General features: G+C 51.3%; 8 protein-coding genes across 8 annotated transcripts; 6 read left to right on the forward strand and 2 right to left on the reverse strand.

The window, feature by feature from the left end:
- Positions 1–346: 346 nt before the first annotated feature.
- On the forward strand, positions 347–1,129 carry ATNIH1004_008946 (putative L-serine dehydratase; the record flags this gene model as incomplete). Its single annotated transcript, XM_033573548.1, has 1 exon — positions 347–1,129. The coding sequence occupies one exon, from the start codon at positions 347–349 to the stop codon at positions 1,127–1,129; it is 783 nt and encodes a 260-aa protein (XP_033424100.1).
- Positions 1,130–1,613: 484 nt separating this feature from the next.
- On the forward strand, positions 1,614–3,319 carry ATNIH1004_008947 (putative histone acetyltransferase Spt10; the record flags this gene model as incomplete). The annotated part of the gene is made up of 2 exons (XM_033573549.1): positions 1,614–2,111; positions 2,168–3,319. The coding sequence occupies 2 exons, from the start codon at positions 1,614–1,616 to the stop codon at positions 3,317–3,319; spliced, it is 1,650 nt and encodes a 549-aa protein (XP_033424101.1).
- A 438-nt stretch (positions 3,320–3,757) lies between these two features.
- CCT7 (chaperonin-containing T-complex subunit CCT7) lies at positions 3,758–5,841 on the forward strand (the record flags this gene model as incomplete). Its single annotated transcript, XM_033573550.1, has 6 exons — positions 3,758–3,803; positions 3,888–4,054; positions 4,160–4,496; positions 4,554–4,926; positions 5,001–5,662; positions 5,729–5,841. The coding sequence occupies 6 exons, from the start codon at positions 3,758–3,760 to the stop codon at positions 5,839–5,841; spliced, it is 1,698 nt and encodes a 565-aa protein (XP_033424102.1).
- An 894-nt stretch (positions 5,842–6,735) lies between these two features.
- Positions 6,736–8,426, forward strand: MCA1_2 (Ca(2+)-dependent cysteine protease; the record flags this gene model as incomplete). The annotated part of the gene is made up of 6 exons (XM_033573551.1): positions 6,736–6,854; positions 6,932–7,088; positions 7,158–7,224; positions 7,308–7,679; positions 7,738–8,346; positions 8,401–8,426. 6 exons carry the CDS (start codon positions 6,736–6,738, stop codon positions 8,424–8,426), a joined length of 1,350 nt encoding a protein of 449 aa, XP_033424103.1.
- A 1,023-nt stretch (positions 8,427–9,449) lies between these two features.
- Positions 9,450–10,286, forward strand: ATNIH1004_008950 (uncharacterized protein; the record flags this gene model as incomplete). The annotated part of the gene is made up of 1 exon (XM_033573552.1): positions 9,450–10,286. One exon carries the CDS (start codon positions 9,450–9,452, stop codon positions 10,284–10,286), a length of 837 nt encoding a protein of 278 aa, XP_033424104.1.
- A 334-nt stretch (positions 10,287–10,620) lies between these two features.
- SDS23 (cell separation during budding) lies at positions 10,621–12,326 on the forward strand (the record flags this gene model as incomplete). Its single annotated transcript, XM_033573553.1, has 5 exons — positions 10,621–11,001; positions 11,063–11,532; positions 11,582–11,699; positions 11,753–11,931; positions 12,179–12,326. The coding sequence occupies 5 exons, from the start codon at positions 10,621–10,623 to the stop codon at positions 12,324–12,326; spliced, it is 1,296 nt and encodes a 431-aa protein (XP_033424105.1).
- Positions 12,327–14,233: 1,907 nt separating this feature from the next.
- Positions 14,234–15,469, reverse strand: ATNIH1004_008952 (uncharacterized protein; the record flags this gene model as incomplete). Its single annotated transcript, XM_033573554.1, has 2 exons — positions 14,234–15,338; positions 15,402–15,469. The coding sequence occupies 2 exons, from the start codon at positions 15,467–15,469 to the stop codon at positions 14,234–14,236; spliced, it is 1,173 nt and encodes a 390-aa protein (XP_033424106.1).
- Positions 15,470–18,361: 2,892 nt separating this feature from the next.
- On the reverse strand, positions 18,362–20,711 carry ATNIH1004_008953 (VHS domain protein; the record flags this gene model as incomplete). The annotated part of the gene is made up of 8 exons (XM_033573555.1): positions 18,362–18,562; positions 18,618–19,156; positions 19,220–19,595; positions 19,651–19,923; positions 19,985–20,278; positions 20,342–20,417; positions 20,481–20,568; positions 20,642–20,711. 8 exons carry the CDS (start codon positions 20,709–20,711, stop codon positions 18,362–18,364), a joined length of 1,917 nt encoding a protein of 638 aa, XP_033424107.1.
- Positions 20,712–20,924: the final 213 nt, after the last annotated feature.

Here is a 20,924-nt window from a genome sequence, read left to right on the forward strand (position 1 = left end):
CGGATGGTATAGAGCTCTTCCCTCTATTCCCGAGCGAAGTTTGTCTATGTACTAATAATTCATCTATAGTAGAGTCTTCCTGAAGTTGGAACTTCTGCAGCCTTCAGGATCCTTCAAGTCGAGGTCATCCCATCTGTTAATATTCTACACAGAATTATATCACTGACACTGTACTAGAGGAATCGGTTTCCTAATCCTTCAAAATCGCATCGATCCAGCAAACCATGGCAAGGAACTCCACTTCTATTGCTCCTCCGGAGGCAATGCAGGGCTAGCTGCCGCCATGGCAGCCCGAGATGTAGGCTGTGCATGTACAGTCGTCGTGCCACATAGCACAACGCCTGCCATGATCCAGAAGATACGTGTGGCTGGGGCTACTGAAGTCCTTCAACATGGAAGCAGCTGGTACGAAGCCGATATCTATCTACGAGAGAAGTTCATAGACAATCAGTGTGATGCAGCGGACCGAAAAAATATCTACGTGCCGCCCTTTGAGCATGAATATATCCGGGCTGGGGCAGCGGGAATAGTCTCGGAGATTGCAAATCAGTTACTGCCACGAGAGAACACCACTGATGGAGACTTCCCGGCCGACGCAATTGTATGTAGCGTGGGCGGCGGTGGTTTGTTCAATGGGATTGTTAGAGGGCTTGATGAATTCTTCCAGTTTCCCAAGCCACCAAATGTCATTCGCAATGGGCCGAAGGACGTCTACGTGATAACCACAGAGACCTTCGGGGCGCATTCCCTGGCGTATTCGCTGGAGCATGGAAGTCTACAAACCCTTCCAGCGATTACGTCACAGGCTACCTCTCTGGGAGCTTTGCGCGTAGCCACCAAAACCTTCGAGAATGCAGTATCACCTCCTGCTGGCATCCAGGTTCGAAGTGTTCTTGGTACAGATATGGAGGCTGCTGACGGCGTGGTGCTCTTGTCGGACGAGCATCGATTGCAGGTGGAATTAGCCTGTGGGATCAGTGTTTTCGTTGCGGGGACTCTCAACACATATAATATCGTGCCGGATCTGACACCAGACAGTCGGGTTGTAGTGGTCGTGTGTGGTGGAAGCAACATCAATGCCGAGATGATTGCAGAGTATCGCCAGAAGCTTTCAACTGGATGGAACTGAAAGAAGAAGCATGCATTGTATAATGTAGTTACATAAATGGTTTAAGGTTCCGTACATAGATACCTGAGGCAACAATCCCTATCCGGAATAATGACGGACCGAGCGGGACGACGTTTTCTCTGCTGCGTTCACATCATTCCGGACTCGAGAATACACAGCGTTCCCCGAAGTGCCGTCGCAAGAGCAAGCACAACAATACCAAAATAAGGTAAGGTATTATTAAGGGCCAAACGTGGTTTCCGATCTCCTGCAGAATGTCAGTCCTGCCAGTTCTTGTCCCGGGTTTGCCTATTTGGGTTGATACCTCTTGCATCTGGAATGATTCATTACTCGTAGTTGGCCACGTCTGTCCTCTATTGCCCGTCGTTCCCTCTATACCTACCCTCCCCTCCCTGCTCCATCAATCGCGCGTTCACCAGGTTGATCAGCCGACTAATATGGTACACAGTCTCGTGACCGGCTCTGCCCGGCCTAGGGCATCACCATGCCTGCTGTTCATGAGGATCTGGCTTCCGCGGTAATCCCAACAGATACGGAGCTGTCGCCGGAGATCTATCCTCGGCAGGTCACGCTCAGGGACCGTGTCACCGTTGCCACCCTAGTGCCCTTCTCGTCCGCCGACGATGTACCCCGGTCCCTGCTGGCGTATCTGTCGGACCAATTAAACAAGGAGATCGAGAAGGGCGACACGTATGCGATGATTGATCTGATCCCGCTCGACAACTTTGGGCCGTATTGGTTCTCCAATTTCGGCGCCATCATGCTCCTCGGGGACATCAAGAGCGTCCAGGAGATGCAGGCCATGGACAGGGCGGGAGTCAACTGGCCCAAGATCTGCCTGGGCAGTTTCAACGTTAGACCCAATTATCCGGGCCGTAGTAGTCATGTCTGCAACGGCATGTTCCTGGTCACCGATGCAGCTCGAAATCGGGGTGTGGGTCGCTTGATGGGAGAGATGTACTTGGAGTGGGCGCCGCGACTGGTCAGTGTTTCCCGTATCGTATGGGGGAATGATCTTGCATCTCTAACTATCAACAGGGATATACCTATGCTGTCTTCAACCTCGTCTATGAGAGCAACGTCGCTTCCTGCCGAATTTGGGATGCTCTGGGCTTCAAAAGGATTGGCAAGGTCCCCGGAGGCGGTAGACTTTTATCTAATCCGGGGCAATATGTCGATGCGATTATATACGGTCGGGACCTGGGTCCGGAGGGCGGGGATTCGTTGACGCAGGATCGTTTCGACAAGATTAGATATTATCTCAAGCATTCAAAATACCCCAGGGGGGCCGACCGGGCTGAGAAGAGCCGGCTCCGTAGTGCAGCCACCCATTACAAGCTAGTTGGGGGAACTGACGGGGACGCGGAGAAATTGATGCTGAAAGACAAGGAGGTGGTGTCAGACCCTCAGCAACAGTACGAAATAGCGCGGGATATGCATGTTCAGCAGCATGCAGGAATTAACAAAACTACCGCTGCTATTGCGGTTAAGTACCATTGGGTGAGGATCAAGGAGACCGTGAGTCGAGTCATCCGCGATTGTCCCCAGTGCAAGGAAACCCTCAAGTTGCCAATGGTCAATGGTCTTTTCCAAGCTGAAGATCAGCCTGATAATGATGACCAGCCCTCTGCTGGTGAGAGCGATGTAAAGCAGGAAAGACAAATGAACCACGAGAACCATGTCAACCATGATAATGGGATGAAGCACCCGAGTGACATGAACCACGACTCCGGCATGAACCTGCCATCCAGTGCGGCCATGGGCACGAATCCACTTTTGGACCACACCTCGCTCGATGCCCACCAGAGCCATAATCCGTTCGTGACTGCACATCCATCAATTGTGCAAGGGCCTGTAGATCCCATTGGCGACTACACTGCCATGCCTCTCGATCCGCAGATCATTGATATTCATCACCAACTTCCTCGATTCCAAACCCATGATGCCATGACTGATCCCTATGCCCATGATCCTCATGCTTTAGCGAGTAGCCATTTCGATGACGATGTACGACACCATGCAGCACATGATTACCACATGATGGTCGATGATCCTGGCGATGCGGGTGCCGCACTGCATCAAGAAGCGCTGGGACTTGTCCATTCGCAGGCCACCGATGTACATCATGAACAGATCTTAGCCAAATATCAATATGTCGGACCGACGGATGATGATTTGGACTTTACATAATTTTCTTCTTTTTTTCTCTTTCATTCCTTTATGCTTATGCATCCCTGGCGTTGAGCGATTTGGGTGAGGTTTACCATCCATCATGTTACTTTTCAACTGGAGGAAGAGAGGGAATGGAACACTTGTAATTATATTCCAGACTTATAGAGGAATAAGATGCTTGTGGATCAAGCATATTGCATTCAGCATAATTTCAAGCCAGGAGCTGTAGAAGTACACAGGCTGAAGTTGAGGGGCTGCTAGTAAGGTTGCGGAGTGCGGCATGATTGGTCACCGCCTGCTTTGGCGGCATCGAAGAAGCTCCAGGAAATTTTGGTCAACAGCATTAGTGAGGGACTGTCAGGGCCACCTTCCATCACCTTCTCTTACTCTCATCCACCCCTTGACCACCGGCACTTGTCTCAGTTGCTTTTACTCCTTTGCACTAATTAATACAAAATGGCCTTCTCTGGCCAAACCCCCACCATCATTGTGCTCAAAGAGGGTCCGTACCCGCCCGCATTTTGAACCAACCTTCTGTGTGTTGATAGCTGACATGGCTCTTTCTTTTTCTTTCTCGAATGTGTAGGCACGGATACCTCTCAAGGAAAGGGCCAGATTATTTCCAACATCAATGCTTGTGTCGCCGTGCAATCCACGATCAAGAGCACTCTCGGTCCGTATGGAGGGGACTTGTTGCTCGTCGACGGCAACGGCAGACAGACCATCACGAACGATGGAGCTACGGTGATGAAAGTGCGTGACTATCTATGAACCTGGGGACTTCTTTTTACCGTACTCCCTGAATAAAATTTTTTTTGACAAATCCATGGGTTGGCTCTGATTGTGGTACACGTCTAGCTCCTCGATATCGTCCACCCCGCCGCCCGTATTCTCACGGACATTGCCCGCTCCCAAGACGCCGAAGTCGGTGATGGAACAACGTCGGTTGTTGTTTTGGCCGGCGAAATACTGAAGGAGGTCCGGGAATTGGTCGAACAGGGCGTTAGCGCACAAACCATCATCAAAGGTTTACGGAGGGGAAGTTCCATGGCCGTCAACAAGGTGAAGGAGATCTCAGTGGACATCATCCAGGCGACGGATAACGAGGAGAAGAAGGTGGAAACGCTACGACGATTGGCTGGAACCGCGATGAACAGCAAGCTTATCAAGCGCAACTCGGACTTCTTCACGAAGAGTAAGCTGGTCCCCTTTATTGTAGGGGAGCGAATACTGATATGGGATTGTCATTTAGTGGTTGTGGATGCTGTGATGTCGCTTGATCAGGATGATCTCAACGAGAAGTTGATCGGTGTCAAGAAGGTCACTGGTGGTGGTCTCCAGGAGTCTCTGTTTGTCAACGGTGTGGCGTTCAAGAAGACTTTCTCCTATGCCGGTTTCGAACAACAGCCCAAGTTCTTCAAGGACCCTAAGATTGTGTGCTTGAATGTGGAGCTTGAGTTGAAGAGCGAGAAGGATAATGCAGAGGTTCGCGTCGAACAGGTGTCCGAGTACCAGGCCATCGTGGATGCGGAATGGCAGATCATCTACAACAAGCTCGAGGCTATCTACAAGACGGGGGCCAAGGTTGTTCTCAGCAAGTTACCTATTGGCGATTTGGCTACGCAGTACGTCTTCTCCTCGGGGGAGGTTGAGTTTGGAATGTGTACAGGATGACGGGCTTGCTAACCACCCCGGATAGGTACTTTGCGGACCGTGACATTTTCTGCGCTGGCCGTGTCTCGTCGGATGACATGGACCGGGTGTGCCAGGCGACCGGTGCGGCGACGCAGTCGACGTGCAGCGACATCCACGACCGGCACTTGGGTACATGTGGCGCGTTCGAGGAGCGCCAGATCGGTGGGGAACGCTACAACCTCTTCTCCGAATGCCCGGGGGCCAAGACGTGTACACTTGTTTTGCGGGGTGGTGCGGAGCAGTTCATCGCCGAGGTTGAGCGGAGTCTGCACGACGCCATTATGATCGTTAAGCGCGCTCTGCGGAACACGACCATCGTGGCGGGCGGTGGTGCCTGCGAGATGGAGCTGTCGAGCTATCTGCACGGCTTTGCTGACCGCAACGTGCCTCACAAGCAGCAGGCGGTCGTCAAGGCGTTTGCCAAGGCCCTTGAGGTTATCCCCCGGCAGCTGTGCGACAATGCCGGATTCGACGCCACTGATATCCTGAACCGTCTCCGGGTCGAGCACCGCAATGGCAACGTGTGGGCTGGTGTGGACTTTGACCACGAGGGTGTCCGGGATAACATGGCGGCGTTTGTGTGGGAGCCCAGTCTGGTCAAGGTCAATGCCATCCAGGCCGCTGTCGAGGCCGCCTGCCTGATCCTGAGCGTGGATGAGACGATTAGTGAGTTCAACCCTGCCCGTGTGCACACCGATGGATAGGTCCGCTAACGTGAAATCCCTGGTACAGAGAACGAGGAATCATCCCAGCCTCAAGCACCAACCCGGGGTCTCCCGCCGGGTGCGGCGCAACGGGCTCTTGGAGGTGGCCGAGGACGTGGCATGCCTCGGAGAGGTCGGTAGAGGATATAGAGTGCAATATGACGGATGGGAAGTTAGAAAATAGTCATAAAAAAGCAACTAACTAGTACAATCAATCTGTTTGAATGACTGGTCGACATTTTTATTACAATCTATTATTATTTTACTGTGTATCCTGGTTGTTGGTGTGACCCTGAGATCCCCCTACTAGTCCATATTTGGGCTTATGTAACAGAGTAACATTGAGATATTTAGAAGATCGATATGGCTTCTAGAACAACCTTTGACATTTTTAAAGGGGCTGCAGGTTATCAGAAAGAAAGAAAAATCTGCACGTTCATAGCCCCGGAAATGGATGATCTCCACTTGAGGTAATGATGTTACGTCAAGTAAGGCTGAGCAAAACAGAGACTCCTCTGAAAAGTGTAAACAAATAAACAAATTAATTGCCAAAAGGAACGATTCCGAAGATCTCCGGATGGTCGCTGGTTGGTTCATACTAATATTCATTGCCCAAAGACGCTGACTTTACCGGATTCGGAGGAGTGTGGCCTGGGCTGGCTGAAAATGTGCATGCAGTCGGAACGACCGACAGATTTTCAGAATTTTCTGATCGTTGATATCAAATTGTTTATAAATATTCACATAGATAGATAATACATACTTGAGATATATAGGAAAGTATTCCAGACGAACAACCATCACTACCTATTTACGGAGTACGTTTTAGAGAGATCGAGATGGAAAAATAATACCCGAACCCAATCGCCTTTCTCCACATGATCTCGGCGATTTCGTAGGCTTCCTCGTCCTCTCTTTCGTTCGTTTTTCTATGCTGCCACAACCACAGTCCCTCTGTGCGTTGTTTCACCTTCTTCCAATTTACGCCCCCTTTCTTCCTATTTGGCTCTCATTTTCCCTCCCCCCACCACCGGAATGTCCTATTACCCCCCTTACTCGGGCCCGCCCGGTTACCCCCCGCATCAGCAACAGCAACAGCAACACCAGCAGTATTCCTATCCTCCGCCAAACTACGGTGCCCCACCATATCAGCAGTGAGTTCGATTGTGGTTCACTTTTCACATCGGAGAAGACGTTGCCAGGGCCTTTCAGCTGATTTGATTTGCTTCAGACCCATGCAGCACCACCATCAGTCCTCCTATGGCGGCGGCGGCGGGTATCCCGGCCAAGCCTATCGCCAACAACCGCCTCCCAACAGCCCCTACCCTTACGGTCAACCTTCTCCGCAGCCTTATCATGGATCGCAGCACCCTCAGAATGGCTATAATGTATGTATACTTGTGTTGATGTCGTGGTTCGTGGCTGGTGATCCATATGGTTGACCGATTTCCCCGTAGCCCCCCCCGCCGGGTTACGGCCAGGCGCCGCCGCCCAACGGAGGCCCCATGTACCAGGGACGACCCGGTATGAATCTCTCTTTCCCCCTTCCCCTGAACCTTTTGCGGTTGACTTTCTCCCTACACCGTGCTAATCACGCAGGGGTATAGTCAACGCTTATCAGAACCCCCAGGGTCAAGGTCGCCCTGCCCCTCCCCCCAGCGATCCGGTTGCCTTCGGTCATGGCGCTCCCCAGGGATATAACTTCCAGTATTCTCGCTGCACCGGCAAGAGAAAGGCTCTACTGATCGGCATCAACTATTTCAACCAGAAAGGCCAACTGCGTGGATGTATCAACGACGTCAAGAACATGTCCACATACCTCAACCAGAATTTCGGATATGCTCGTGAAGATATGGTCCTCTTAACGGATGATCAGCAAAACCCCATGAGTCAACCCACCAAGGCCAATATTCTGCGCGCCATGCATTGGCTGGTCAAGGATGCTCGGCCTAATGACTCTCTCTTTTTCCATTACTCGGGTAAGTGGGTCCCTCCTGTATGTCCTCCAAAGGTTAGTGAGATTGACAAGAAGTGCAGGCCACGGTGGCCAAACCCCCGATTTGGATGGAGATGAAGACGATGGGTACGATGAAGTTATCTACCCGGTTGATTTCCGCCAGGCGGGTCACATTGTTGACGATGAGATGCACCGGATCATGGTCAAGACGCTGCAGCCAGGTGTACGGCTGACAGCCATCTTTGACTCATGCCACTCGGGGTCCGCCCTGGACCTGCCCTATATCTACTCGACCCAGGGTATCCTCAAGGAGCCCAACTTGGCCAAGGAGGCAGGCCAGGGTCTTCTGGGTGTGGTGTCGGCCTACGCCCGTGGCGACATGGGCAGCATGATGTCAACGGCGGTCGGATTCCTCAAGAAGGCTACCAAGGGCGACGAAGTGTACGAGCGCAACAAGGTGACCAAGACCAGCCCGGCGGATGTCATCATGTGGTCAGGCAGCAAGGACGACCAGACAAGCCAAGACGCTCAGATCGCCGGCCAGGCTACGGGCGCCATGTCGTGGGCATTCATCTCCGCTCTCCGCAAGAACCCACAGCAGAGCTACGTGCAGTTGCTGAACAGCATCCGAGACGAGCTGGCCACCAAGTATACACAGAAGCCGCAGCTGAGCTGCAGCCACCCCTTGGGTAAGTGATTCCATGAAGTATTGTGGACCTGTTCCACTCGCTGACGGAATATAGATGTGAACTTGCTTTATGTGATGTAAATAGTTGGGGGTTCTGGCTGGGGTTATGGTTCGGATTGCACCGATTGCATTGGGATTGGGCTGAACGAAAGGTTTATTTTTTATTTATTATTATTTATTATGTTTTATTTTACTTTATTTTATTTATCTTTCACAGCATTGTTGTTTTGCTTTAGCCCTCGACAATTTTACTGTCATTCGCCTTTGGCTTATATAGAATAAGTCAGGTCCATGTTGCTCAGCGACGGGACTCCAGCACAGGAGTAGCATAAATAACGAGTGTAAACTTAAACTTGCCCAATATTACTTTTGTAGAAGCATTTACAGAGCAGATAAGGTATATAAAGAGGCACCACTCTTTCTACTTACTATCATATACTATTCGATTTTCATGTTATCCTATTTTTTTGCTCCACGATGGAATCACGTGGGTATATGCCTTCAAAGGGCGACTTCGGCTGAAACTTCATGACTTGTATCCATTTGCCAACCCATCCCTTTTGTATATATACACTTTGTCGGTTTCCTATCATAGAGTATTCATATCTTAGAATAAGCTCTAATAGAGCAGCTTACATCGCCACAACACATGACCTCGTCAAACCCGTGAACTCCAATGAATCCCTCCGCGACTTCAGAGCTATACCATACTGTCTAATATCCAACCGACGTCTACCTTGCGTGTAGATCGACGATCAGGTCGTGTCTACATCGAAGGGGACATGGCTTGGGTCCACGCCTATGGTCCGTCCTGGGTACATGAAACCCCATATTTGCCTGAGGGATGGGAAGAAACCAGCAAGACTGGTGCACCGACGCTGAAACATGCCGCTATGAAGCAAACGCTCTCGAATCAGAGGAATCTTACCCCTGGATTGTTTGCCGATGTGCCATGGCCGATAGCGAGTTATCTATGGGATTGCCTTGGTCGAAGGTAAGTAACTTGAATTTCACTCAGGGTACGAAGAAGTGCCGCCATGTGCGGTGTCATAACTACGGAAGCTGATGCCATGGAAAATATCAAGCCGGAATCGGACGCTGTATATGTGGAAACTGTTCGCTACGGCTTATCCAGATGCATTTGCGCGGGTGGCCCAGTATCGCCTGATGAAGATCGGGAGTCTAAAGCTGTCCCTGAGGGACTACCTGGGTATGGTGAGGAGTGATTCCTTGAACTGGCGGGTGGTGTTGACTCTGGCGACTTCGTTTGCCAAGGTCCCTGAGCTGGTAGAGATCTCCAGGGTTAGGAACCTGGTTGCGCTGGAGATTTCCACCCCGCGGGAGGTCCAATCCGTTGTTGACGGCGATTCTGGGGACCTAGAGATGTCGGTGACAGCGTTGAGTGATCGGATTTTCCGCACGTGGAGTGAGCTGGCGCAGGGTGCTGGCGCTTTTGCACATCTTCGGGTGCTTAAGCTGTATTATCAGGAAGATCTGTCGAAGGGTGTATTGCAATATCTGATGGAATTTCCGTCGCTGCGATTTCTCATCGTCTACGAGTGTCCTGGCCTCTCTTCTATTGGCATGGATGAGGACTTGGACGGGTGGGAGGTGACTGCGGAGCCAGTCGTCTCGAAGGAGTGGCCCGTTATGTCACTCTATTCATCCTACCAGGCAAGTCTGGTAGCGGATATTGACGGCGAGCCATCTACCATCAACCTGATCTGTCCGATTTTGGACTTCCAGATTGGTCCCAGAACGGGTCCTTTGCCATCTAGGGAGCATGACCGAGCCAAAACCCTCTGTCTACGACGCAGAACCGAGCCCAGACCAGCCAGCAAGAAGCTCAAAACAATCCAGAAACCGTCTGGGCCACGGAAGCGGATGATGAAGGATCGTAGGGGCAAGGATATTGGCGAGAGCCTGAGGGAGTTTCTCTAGCTACTGTCTAGAACTCTTGCTGTACGGAGTACATACACAGGATGTACAGAGTATTCGGTAATTCTGGATGCCTTAGGATCACGGCAGACATATGACGCAGGGATGAAGGCCCTCCACGCGCTGATTGGCTGCTGGACGACCACCAACCAGACACGCCGATTCCCCCGCAGCTCGCTCTCCTCATTCCTCTCGTCTCTCTGCGATCCCAATCCTCTGCCAGTGATCGTGTATTGACTCTTGTCTTGTCCTTGTCATTGTTTTTATCCTACTCTATATTTGTCATTGCTGTTCTCCTTTTCCGTTCGGTCGAGGACCCCGTCCTCCAACTACCACCATGACAGATCACCGTGCAGGTGAAATGGCGGCAGACACTTCCAACGGGTCGGCTGGGGCATCACCTCGTACCAGCACCGACTCTCGCTCGTCCTCCGTGCGCAGTCAATCTCTCCGAGTCTCTCACGGCTCATCGAACCACCAACACCGTCACAGCTTGAGCGAAACGCTGCGCGGGGCACCGGGGTCCCCCCGCAGCCGACGACAGCCTTCGATCACCCAGTCAGCGATCCAGAGTCTGATTGACAACCCCCCAGCTCCGAATAACGCGAATCCCGCTTTTGTCGGTCGGGACTGGAGGGAAATTTCGATCGGGGAGCTGGTCAGCCCGGACGATTTGAAGTTTGTGGAGGTCGACACTGGAATTGAGCAGGCCACAAATGTGAGTGCGTGCGGATGTCTGGTCAGATAGAGAGCTGACTGGCGTTGTTATTTTTCGACAGGTCTTAATAGATACGGGGGCACCGGTGCTCTTGATTCGGGAAACTCCTGAGCACAAGTCGGTCGTGGGTACCTTTGACTACGCGGATCTAAATGCATACCTCTTACTCGCGGCCGGGGTGACGCGTCCGGACGAAGAATGGCTTGCCTCATACGAAGAGTTGGCCCGCAAGGCTCGAGAAGGAATCACGATACCGCTGCGGGATGTGAAGGATCTGGCGCGGAAAGAGCCGATGACGACACTCCCGGCTTCTGCCAACGTGATGACGGCGGTCGAAACGTTCGGTGGAGGCGTCCATCGCGTGGTGGTGGTGAACGACCATGATGGGAGTGAAGTGGTGGGAATCTTCAGTCAATACCGACTAGTCAAATTCCTGTGGGAGAATGGACGCAGTTTCCCGGTGATCGATCAGCTGTATCCACAGGCTCTGCGAGACTTGCAGATAGGATCTCACGAGGTGGTTGCAATCAAGTGCGCTCCACAAATCCTTGTTGGGAAGTCGATGGCTAACTGGGCGTAGTGGAGATAAACCTCTCAGTGAGGCGTTGGGCATTATGAATAACGAAGGAATCTCGTCCATTGCTGTGGTGGATAACCATTTCAACGTGGTGGGAAATATCTCTTCGACGGATGTCAAGGTATGTGGACATATATATACGTAAGATGTCCGGATGGAGACTGACGGTAGCAGCTTCTAACCCGCTCCTCCTCGCTTCCTCTGCTGCACAACACCTGCACCCACTTCATCTCAGTGATCCTATCGACGCGAGGCTTAATTGACGGCAAAGACTCATTCCCCGTTTTCCACGTGAATCCCAGCTCTACACTAGCGCATACTGTGGCCAAGGTGGTAGCCACCAAATCACACCGGTAAGTCTACCCGACCAGCAGCTAAGATAGGTCTACTTATACGGGGAAACTAGACTGTGGGTAACTGACCCCATGTCTCCGTCTTCGTCGGGGCCTCCCACCCCCTCACATTCCGCAGTCCATCTTCCCTCGCATTCCAACGCAACACAGCCACCGCCATCACCACCAACCACGACGATAAGCATGACGGGCAGCATTAATAGCCTGCCGACGGGATATTCGACGCTGGCACACCCGACCTCCCCAGCTACAATGGGACCGTCGATCCCGGCATCAGCCCTTCCGGGGGCCCGACTGTCGGGACGACTGGTGGGGGTGGTGAGCCTTACCGATATTTTGAACCTGCACGCTCGGGCGAGCGGATTACGGCCGGCGGATCCCGCGGACAGTCGTAGTCGACGACGACGAAGCAGTAGTTCTAGTTTGAGTGTGCGACGTAGTGGGGAGATTGGTCGGGAATTATTCGGACGGTAGTTGTTCCTTACTTTGTGATTAGAATATAATGGTTGACCATATCCTCCACATCCTGCAAATCCTATCCTACCCAGGAATACTAATAGCGGTATCTTCCGCCGACCAATAAATAGATAGTCTAAAACATGGGGAATGGGGGTAGGCGGCTAAGTACATAACTGGGTGGGTTGAGAGATCAGCAATAAAAATTAGCAATAGTTTAGGTTAATTAGTGGATGAACGCAGATAAGTGGGTACAGAACAAGCAGCAGCTATATAACTGGCCCACAGAACCAGATGTGGATAAACTGAGCAGATTCAAATAAGTGGAAGTCAATGTAATGAGCGATAAAGTGGATCGCACAGTAGACAGTAGATACCGGATAGGACAGGATAAAAGTGGATAAGCGGATTCGCAACCGTCTATTCTAAATGGACAGCGGATCCAAGAAGTCCTGACTGGACGAAAGATTAAATGGATATAAGACACCGGAACAAGCCATGACTGGACAAGATGGAGCATTAGTCTTCGGCATTCCCCGTGTATGCGAACTCTATAGCCGGATTGAACTTCGGTCGAAATGGCGGGGTTATGGATTCCAAGGATCAAGGTCTACTCATGTATTTGACAGGCTTGCTGGTGTCTAGTACTAGGTGGGAGAGTGGCGAGATTAATAATCCATTATATATATTATTAGAGGATGATTAATTACGGGCTGAAGACCAATATCTAATAATACAGATGTAGTTAGAAGATAGACTAATATACCTAACTACTGTATCCCTTGACTCGAGACAGAGAGACTGGAGTAGATACATCACTCAAGAAGGAAATTGAGAATGCAACCTACGTTATTTTAGTCCCCACAAGCATATGACGGGACGAACCAGATCTGTCCAGTTTCCCATTTTTACGGAATTGGTCAGATACTATTATTGGATACCTCTGTGAGCTACCTACCTAAACTTAAGTAGCTACAAGGTTGCTCTTAGGTTAATAAGTAGATCCTTGGTAATAGCCTACTGGATGTATCGCGAGTATCCAAGGGATACCCATTTTGGATGTCGAGTAACCTCTTGCTATTTCTAATACTATACTTTTACTTTAATATTACTTTACTATGCCTATCTATATAATGGTAGTTCTAATATAGACCATCCACAAGTATATAATATAATATTCAGCAATAAAGTAAGACGAGAGACTCCTACGTAGAGTCGAGGATCGACTACTCGGTGTTACAATACACACGTGGTACACTGTACAGTACGGTCGGCCCCACACAAGCTGCATGTAGATGGTCTGTGCGATGCATTGCACTGTGGATCAATCCCGTCACTTTGGTTTAAGTTTGCTTGCTCGCCAAGCCTGGTTCTTAGCTGGTTAGATTACTCTGTAGATATCTCAATCTATCTTTATTTTATTTATCTGTATATTCTTCTATTGTCTAGTCTCTGTAGTTTATATCTAATAGGTAAGAACAGTAAGTACTAGTTTGATTAATAATCACGTACTAATTTAACTAACTATTAACTGCGATTGTATCACATATAAACTCTATCATGCTGTTTGCGGATCTTGGCACCGGATCCCCTGCAACCCTACCACCCCTGTACCAATCCCGGATCCTAACCTTCAAAACCCATGGAATCAAAGAAACATTCCAATTTTAAATTCTGTCCTCATTATTGTACAGTATACCCGACACCCTGAACCTGGAGCAAGAGCAGTAAACGCCAACGATCCCTGGGTATTGTCCTGACCCCATCCTCGACGCATCGCGTCATCCAAGAAATAGTAATCATCCAGACCAGAAGCAGAAGTAAAAGACAGTAAAATACAATACAGTCATGCCGTGATGGAAAATTCATCAAGTGTAACCAAATCATCGAATCTAAAATCCCCCTCGGCCAATTGTGGGGCATTGCCCAACCCAAATGCAAACTGGCTGAATTCGGCAAAATCGGGATCCAACCCTTCGTGCGAAAAAGATACACTGTCCCCATCCTTGCTCAGTGACTCCAACCCCATCGCCTCCGTGTTCCGGCTGCTGGACGTCGGCGAGTGAGGAGTACTGGGGCTGGGGCAGAGATCAGGCGTCGGCAGGGGTTCGGAGGGAGCTATCTCAACTTGGGGAGACGTCGTCCCTGAAGGAAACCCCTGGGGCTCTGATCGGACGCGAGTGTGCTGCGACATGGTCCGGGCCAAGGGGCCCGGACCCGCAGAGGCAGAGGCAGAGGCAGACGCAAGGGCATGCACCGGGATAACGGGTGCAGAGCCCATGCGATCTCGGAACGGATGTCGGGCAGGCGTCCCCATGTCACCTGCCCTGGTGGGGATCTGTTGGAACCCTCCCCAAGGGGAACGAAAGTGCGGCGGTCCGAGCGCCTGCGACTGCCATCCGGGGCCTGCATGGGCAGTGTGGGTGAGGTAGGATGGGATCTGACCCGTTGAGGCAGGGACCACCTCTGGATACGACGATGGTGTACTCCCGTCGTATGTGGGGGACATCATATAGCTCTGGGTTACCCCAACGGGGCTAGAGGCGGGACTAGCGTTCATGCCCTCGCAGAGGGAACCACGCATGCCGGACAGGTCTAGACTCATTTTGCGGATTCCGCCATTCATCGAGGCACGCGGTGTTAGGTTTGCGGCCCGACGCTGTTGGAGATTCTGGTGAGCCTGGTTGGGAGGGGGGCGGACGGCAAGGGCCGCGAGTACATGATGGTGAAATTGGTCTTGGATCTGCAGGTTCTGCGCCTGAAGCATGCGGTTGATCTTCTCCTGGTACCGATCATCCACTTCCTCATACATGGCCTCTTTCTCGACAATATCTCGGGTGATGAGGAGACCTTTCCCGGTCCGCTGCTTATGCAGAGCGGAAGCACGGTTGGCTGATTCTACCCGAGCATCTAGACTCCGGTCTTTGCGCCTCGAGGCGGCGATAAAGGCCCTGCGAGCTCAATCAGATTGGGGAGTTCTAGTAAAAGAGCTTTTTTATATTTTGGAAGCTCACCGTTCCTGGTTCTCTTCCCGCGTACGAGGATTAGGAGTGACCTCCAAATCAATCGATCGACAGGCCATTGTGGAAATTAAAAAAAAATAAGTAAATAAAATAAAATAAAATAAAATAAACGAAAAAGAAAGGAATAGAGAATATGCAACTGACAATAGGCCAGCCTAGTAGTAAAAACCCAAGAAGACTGTGGTCATTCCAGGTGCTGCTTGCCAAAGTATGGACAAGAAATCGAAAAGACGGACGAAACGACCGAAGGGAGAGAAGGGAGGGGGAGGAAGACGAAGAGATGTTAAATAAAAAGATAGGGCCAAAAGTGGATAGAGGAAGAGGAGGGGCATCCATCCGTACCGATCCATACAGACGTTGCACCCGCGGTAGTAGCTATCTTTCTTCTGCTGTCAGGCAGGGAAACCGACAGTGGCAGCTCGGGCGAGGCCTAGACTGGCCACCCATGGGGAAGTAAAAGAGTTAGAGCTGGCGCGGCGACTGGAAGGCCGGTCAAAGTCTGGCTGTGGTGGGATCCATGGTTCACGTTCGCCCAGACTTGCCTCACGACTGGATCCAAACGAACCGAGATTGGCCATGGATGGAGGGAGAAAGTGGACTGGGAGGTTCACGAACTACCATGGAGGACCGGGACCATTTTCCAGGACAAAAGGACGGCAATCTCAGGAAGCTGCAATTATCTCTGGATGAAGGGCTTCTTTTCTTGGGGATTTGTCCGACAGAGTGAAAATGGCCAAAAGGAGGCAGTTCGAATTTTACGTCGGTATTGTCGATGCCTAAGGTATCTAGGCTATAGTATAACTAGTGGTATTCGTAGTGGCAGTGGCACGTACCTCCATATTAACAGCAATAGAATAAGCCTTTCAATCCAAATACGTGTCTCAAATTGGCCAACCGTTGACCTTCAAAACCTATTCTTCGCCTAGGCAAGAGCATCTCTCAAAATCCGGGGAAATTAATGAAAGTTTCTTGACCCTCCTCTCGCCGGCTGATTGGCCTGCGGGACCTGCCCAGAAAGGAAAGTGCTGCTGATCGATCGCCGCACGAGCCATCCTGCATGGCCCCCCGGCTGACCGTACAGTACGGTATTTTTACCAGCGGGACCTGTGAGGATCGCGACGATCACTGTCGGGAGGGGGGGGGGGAGGTAATTCAAGGTTTAATTTGGTCTCGTATGCGATCGTCGATCGTATCTCGCATGACTCGGTCTTATCACAAGTACCTGGTAAATAGTACTTCCTAGTAGTACATTCTAAGTACCTACTGTACTAGGCCTGACTACACAGAAGTACCGATAGTGCCTGACCTGAAAGAAGTTTCGTTTTAAGTTTTTGCCACCCCTCCCGATCACGGATTTTGACGCTGCAACCTCCGGTGTCATTGTCTCGACGGTTCTTCCGATCAATTCCATCCCCAAAGGTAGATGGATTCTCACGGATAAATGGATGAACACGGAGTACGCATAAAAAGGAAAAGGTTGAATCACGCTGAAAAAAGTAAAACTCAACCCAAAAAATAAAACCCAGTCAAATCAGCCGAGATAAGAGAGTGGGATGGCTGGCATGACACGACACAACACGATTGCCAAGCATCTGAGAGACCCTGTCCCTGGAAGTTCTTTCAGGTACTGCGTTTTCTTCCCCGAGCCGACTCCCCCCCTACACAACCTTGGAAGCCAAGAGGTAGCAGTAAACCTTTAGACTTCCATAGTAGGGAGGGATAGAGCCACTAACCAGAGCATGGTTACTTCCATCCTATGGGAATCACCGTCTACTTGAATATTAGGCCCAGTTGCCGATAATGAACTTGGTTTAAGAAAGTAAAACCCACCCCACCCCCCACACTTCCCCGAGGTAAGGAACATAGGAGAACTCATCCCAGCCATAACCACCCTCGGCTGAATCCTATGCACAAAGTGTCTGTGAAGAAACTAGGAAGGATGTATTCTTCTTCCTAGTTTGGGTAGGAGCTGACTCAATTTTCGTCTCTCGATTCATATCAGGAGGTCTACAAGGCACTGGTAAGGATAAAGATACATACATACATACTAAGGAGTAGGTGGCCCACCCAGGAGAGTTTCATCCGACACATCCTTCTACGTTCCTGCAGAAGACTCCTCTGGAGGATTCAGACCGAGCGAGTTACCACCGATTAAGGTGCGCCCGAGATCCACCAGACAATCCCCTTATCACCGACTCGCCACCCATCATTCCCCGAAGTGGATTACGAGATGTGGCCAAGGCGGGTTCTAGCCATCTTCAGTTGGCCGATCGACTGAGTCCTACGGAGTAACTACTCCGTTGGAGCATTTCCTTGGCCGTTCTTTAGGCTATTATGTCTGCCTAGTACGGATAAATGCAGTATTCGGGGAGCCCAAACATAGGTCCTTACTACGTGGGCACCTAGGTAACTAGTAATAAATCAGTTTACAAAGCTGTATCAAATGTATCACGAAGCAAGCCCTAGGTACTGACGCCAAATGCAGTAAAGGTCCGAACGCCACAGAAACGCCACTCCGAGGAAAGACCAATATGGTGAAGGAGGCCGTGCCTGGCTCCTGTCAAGAACTCCGGTAACTTCTGCCCAGTGGCGGGTTGGGGTAGGGGGGGTACAATCCATTGGTTCGCAATCACCGCGGGGGGATGAGGTATCTCTCTCCTACCAGATCCTCGACAAGAAATCTATACTCTGTAGTTATACTCTGTAGGTAGGTATGGGTATACTCGGAATCAATGCAGGCACGACATCCTTCATCCAAGCACGTTTTTAGTGGAGTCTCTTATCCCTCGAAGAAAGAAACAGTTCACGCAAAAATTAAAGATTGAAGAAAAAAATTTCATCTCAAATCAGGTATACACAAAATGCAGGCTGTAGAGCTGGGACACACAGACCGTTAAGATAAGACAAGTGGGAATCGTAGTCAAATCATCCTCCCCTTGGTACGTACCTACCTACGCAATCCCTAGCGCAGGTACCATGCCCTGTTCCTCCTTCCGTTCACTGCCCATTCGGTACGACACCTTGAACCGCATCTTGATGGAGTTGCCCTTACCTGTATCAACTCCGTCCACTAGCATCTCCTGCTGCACCCCGTTCGTCTGATGCGCCCCAATCTCCCGCCCCGACTGCGGTCGTAGTTGCAGCGTGTAGGACTGTTCGGTTTTGTTAGCATGCTCCGTTTAGACCACCCTCAGAGTACACTCTTACCTTTTCGACTGCCACTTGGAAGTGAAGCTCGCTCAACGGCTGGGCAGTAGCGTTGGAGAACAAGGCCATCACATGAATCAATCGCGCCTGCTGCTGATGTCGTCGCACCACAAATTCAATCTTCAGCGACGAGTTCAGAACTTGTACCCGGTTCACGCTAGGCAGGGCGCTAGTCTCCGGCAACGACGATGCAAAATTCCACTCGTCGTCCTCCGCTCCCTTCGCATCGCCACTGGCCGCCCCCGTAGCAGGCGTCCCTATCAGGTCGAGGAGGGCAGAACCGGCTACTGCCGGCGTTGGACTTTGGGACGGGATCGGGCTAGCATGCCGGGGACTGGCCGAGACCAGCGAGGCGAAGGGATCGACCGCCGGGGGCGGTGTAGCCGTGGTGTTTTGAGGCTGTGATACCCCGGGCCCCGGCGACGGCGACGGTGAGATCGATTGCGATGCATTCAACGAAGACAGGATATTATAGCTGGGCCGGAGCGCTGCAGAGGCCTGTTGCACGGGTGGCGTGGCAGAAGCCGCGGGTGGGTTGGCTAGATTCGAAGGTTAGCAAATGCAGGCTCGGTCAGAGTTACTAGCAAACTCGTAGCGCTTACTCGGTCCCAGCGAGATTCCTCCTCCTAAGGGCACCGGCTCATCGATCGAAAGACCAAGCAAATCGTTCTCCAGGGAGTTACCACCTGGGGCCGTCCGGGAGGCACTGCCGTTGGAGCTGGGTTCCGGGTCGAAATCGATTAGAGACAACTCATTATTGGCGTTCTTGGAGACACCCGTCGTCGTGCCCAGCGTACCCTTGGGAATCCGCGATGCAGCTTCCAGGTCGCCTTTCTTGACCAGTTTGTACCGTTCAATGGTACGGTGTATGCTATCATTGATCTCCAACAGCTTGTTCACAGCCTCCGGATCGTCCGACTCTTCCTCGCACATCTTCTGGATTTTCGGATGTGCACTCTGCAGTGCATTGGCGAGTTCCTAGTTGCGGAATCCGTTAGCCGGGTTGAGTGCATCCTCCAGCCTGGGGTCCTACCTCGAATACGTCTCCTTCGGGGATCCGGTCTCCCCGCTTCTGACTCTGTAACATCTCCTCGAGGATCTTGGCCTTCTGTTGCACCTTGGCCACTTCTTCCGCGGCCTTGGCCCGGTAGTCGGTCTTGTGCCGGTTGTCGAAACCAGCCATTACCTTCATCAACCGGTTGGCTTCCTGTAGATCGGCCGGTGTACCTCTCCGGATAAGCTCCTGCAGTTTGGCCGATTGAGCCTCCCGCTCTTCCTCCTCCATCTCCTCTGCCGAGCGAAGGTTCTAGCCATGGTCAGTCGATTGCAATTGTAGTTGGGCGCGAGAGGAACGGGTCGAGACATACGTCGCTGGGATTTAAGACGGCGGCATCCTCAAGGCGAATTTCAGGAAAGACGTAACCCTTATAGAGAAGAAGACGATGCATATCGCGAATGAATCCCAGATCTTCCTTGTATCTCGATGTCTGACAGATAGTCTGTCTCCACTCCTCGATTGACTCTAGAATGCGATGCTGAACCCTTGTAGGGCGCAACGGTGGCCTCTCGGGAAATCGTCGCACCAACTCATTCAGGAATTCCTTGGTGCTGATTTGAAGATGGAAAGGATAGCCGCAGTTCTTGACGCAGATATCGAGCAGCTACCGTGGCATCGCGCATTAGCCAGCTTGCTGTGAGGGTCGTGGGGCCCGGAAACCACCTACCGCCAACGCCAGGATGGCAACATTCTGATTCCGCGAGTTGATCAAACGGACAATTTCGAGAGCAGCCTCGCGCGGACTATAGAGAACGGTAAGAATTGCGCCACCTCCTTCTCCGTCCAGGACCAGATCCGCGACTCACGCATTGCCTTTTTTAGAGTTGACCAAGTCCGCAACTTCGAGGTTCAGGGCGAGATTTGGTTCGTAGTGAGTAATATCACAGGCATTTCCTAATTCGATGTGACCGTGTTAGCCAATGTATTCACCCGAGGGTCCTGTCGGAGCATGCATTGCCCAACATACGAATAGCTCGCTGCAGAGGTGTCAAGCCTATGTCAGCGTAGACACCACCGTAGCGGTCCCTAGCTGCCATACGTGCTGATGCAGCCTCCAGGGTGACGGTGGAGGAAGGAAAAAGCAAAAAAAAAAAGTAGAAAGAATCAAAAAAGCCCAAAGTCCCGGAATGGGATCCAACAATGGCCGGTCAGAACTAGGACGAGACGGTCGATGACGATGGGAGAAGTTGGTTCGTGCTGATGTCAGTTAGGAGTGCCTTAAGTTGGTGGTTTAGTTTCCACGTGTGGCG

Source organism: Aspergillus tanneri (assembly GCF_003426965.1).
Source record: "Aspergillus tanneri strain NIH1004 chromosome Unknown AapTan_6_pilon_pilon_pilon, whole genome shotgun sequence".
NCBI lineage: Eukaryota > Fungi > Ascomycota > Eurotiomycetes > Eurotiales > Aspergillaceae > Aspergillus > Aspergillus tanneri.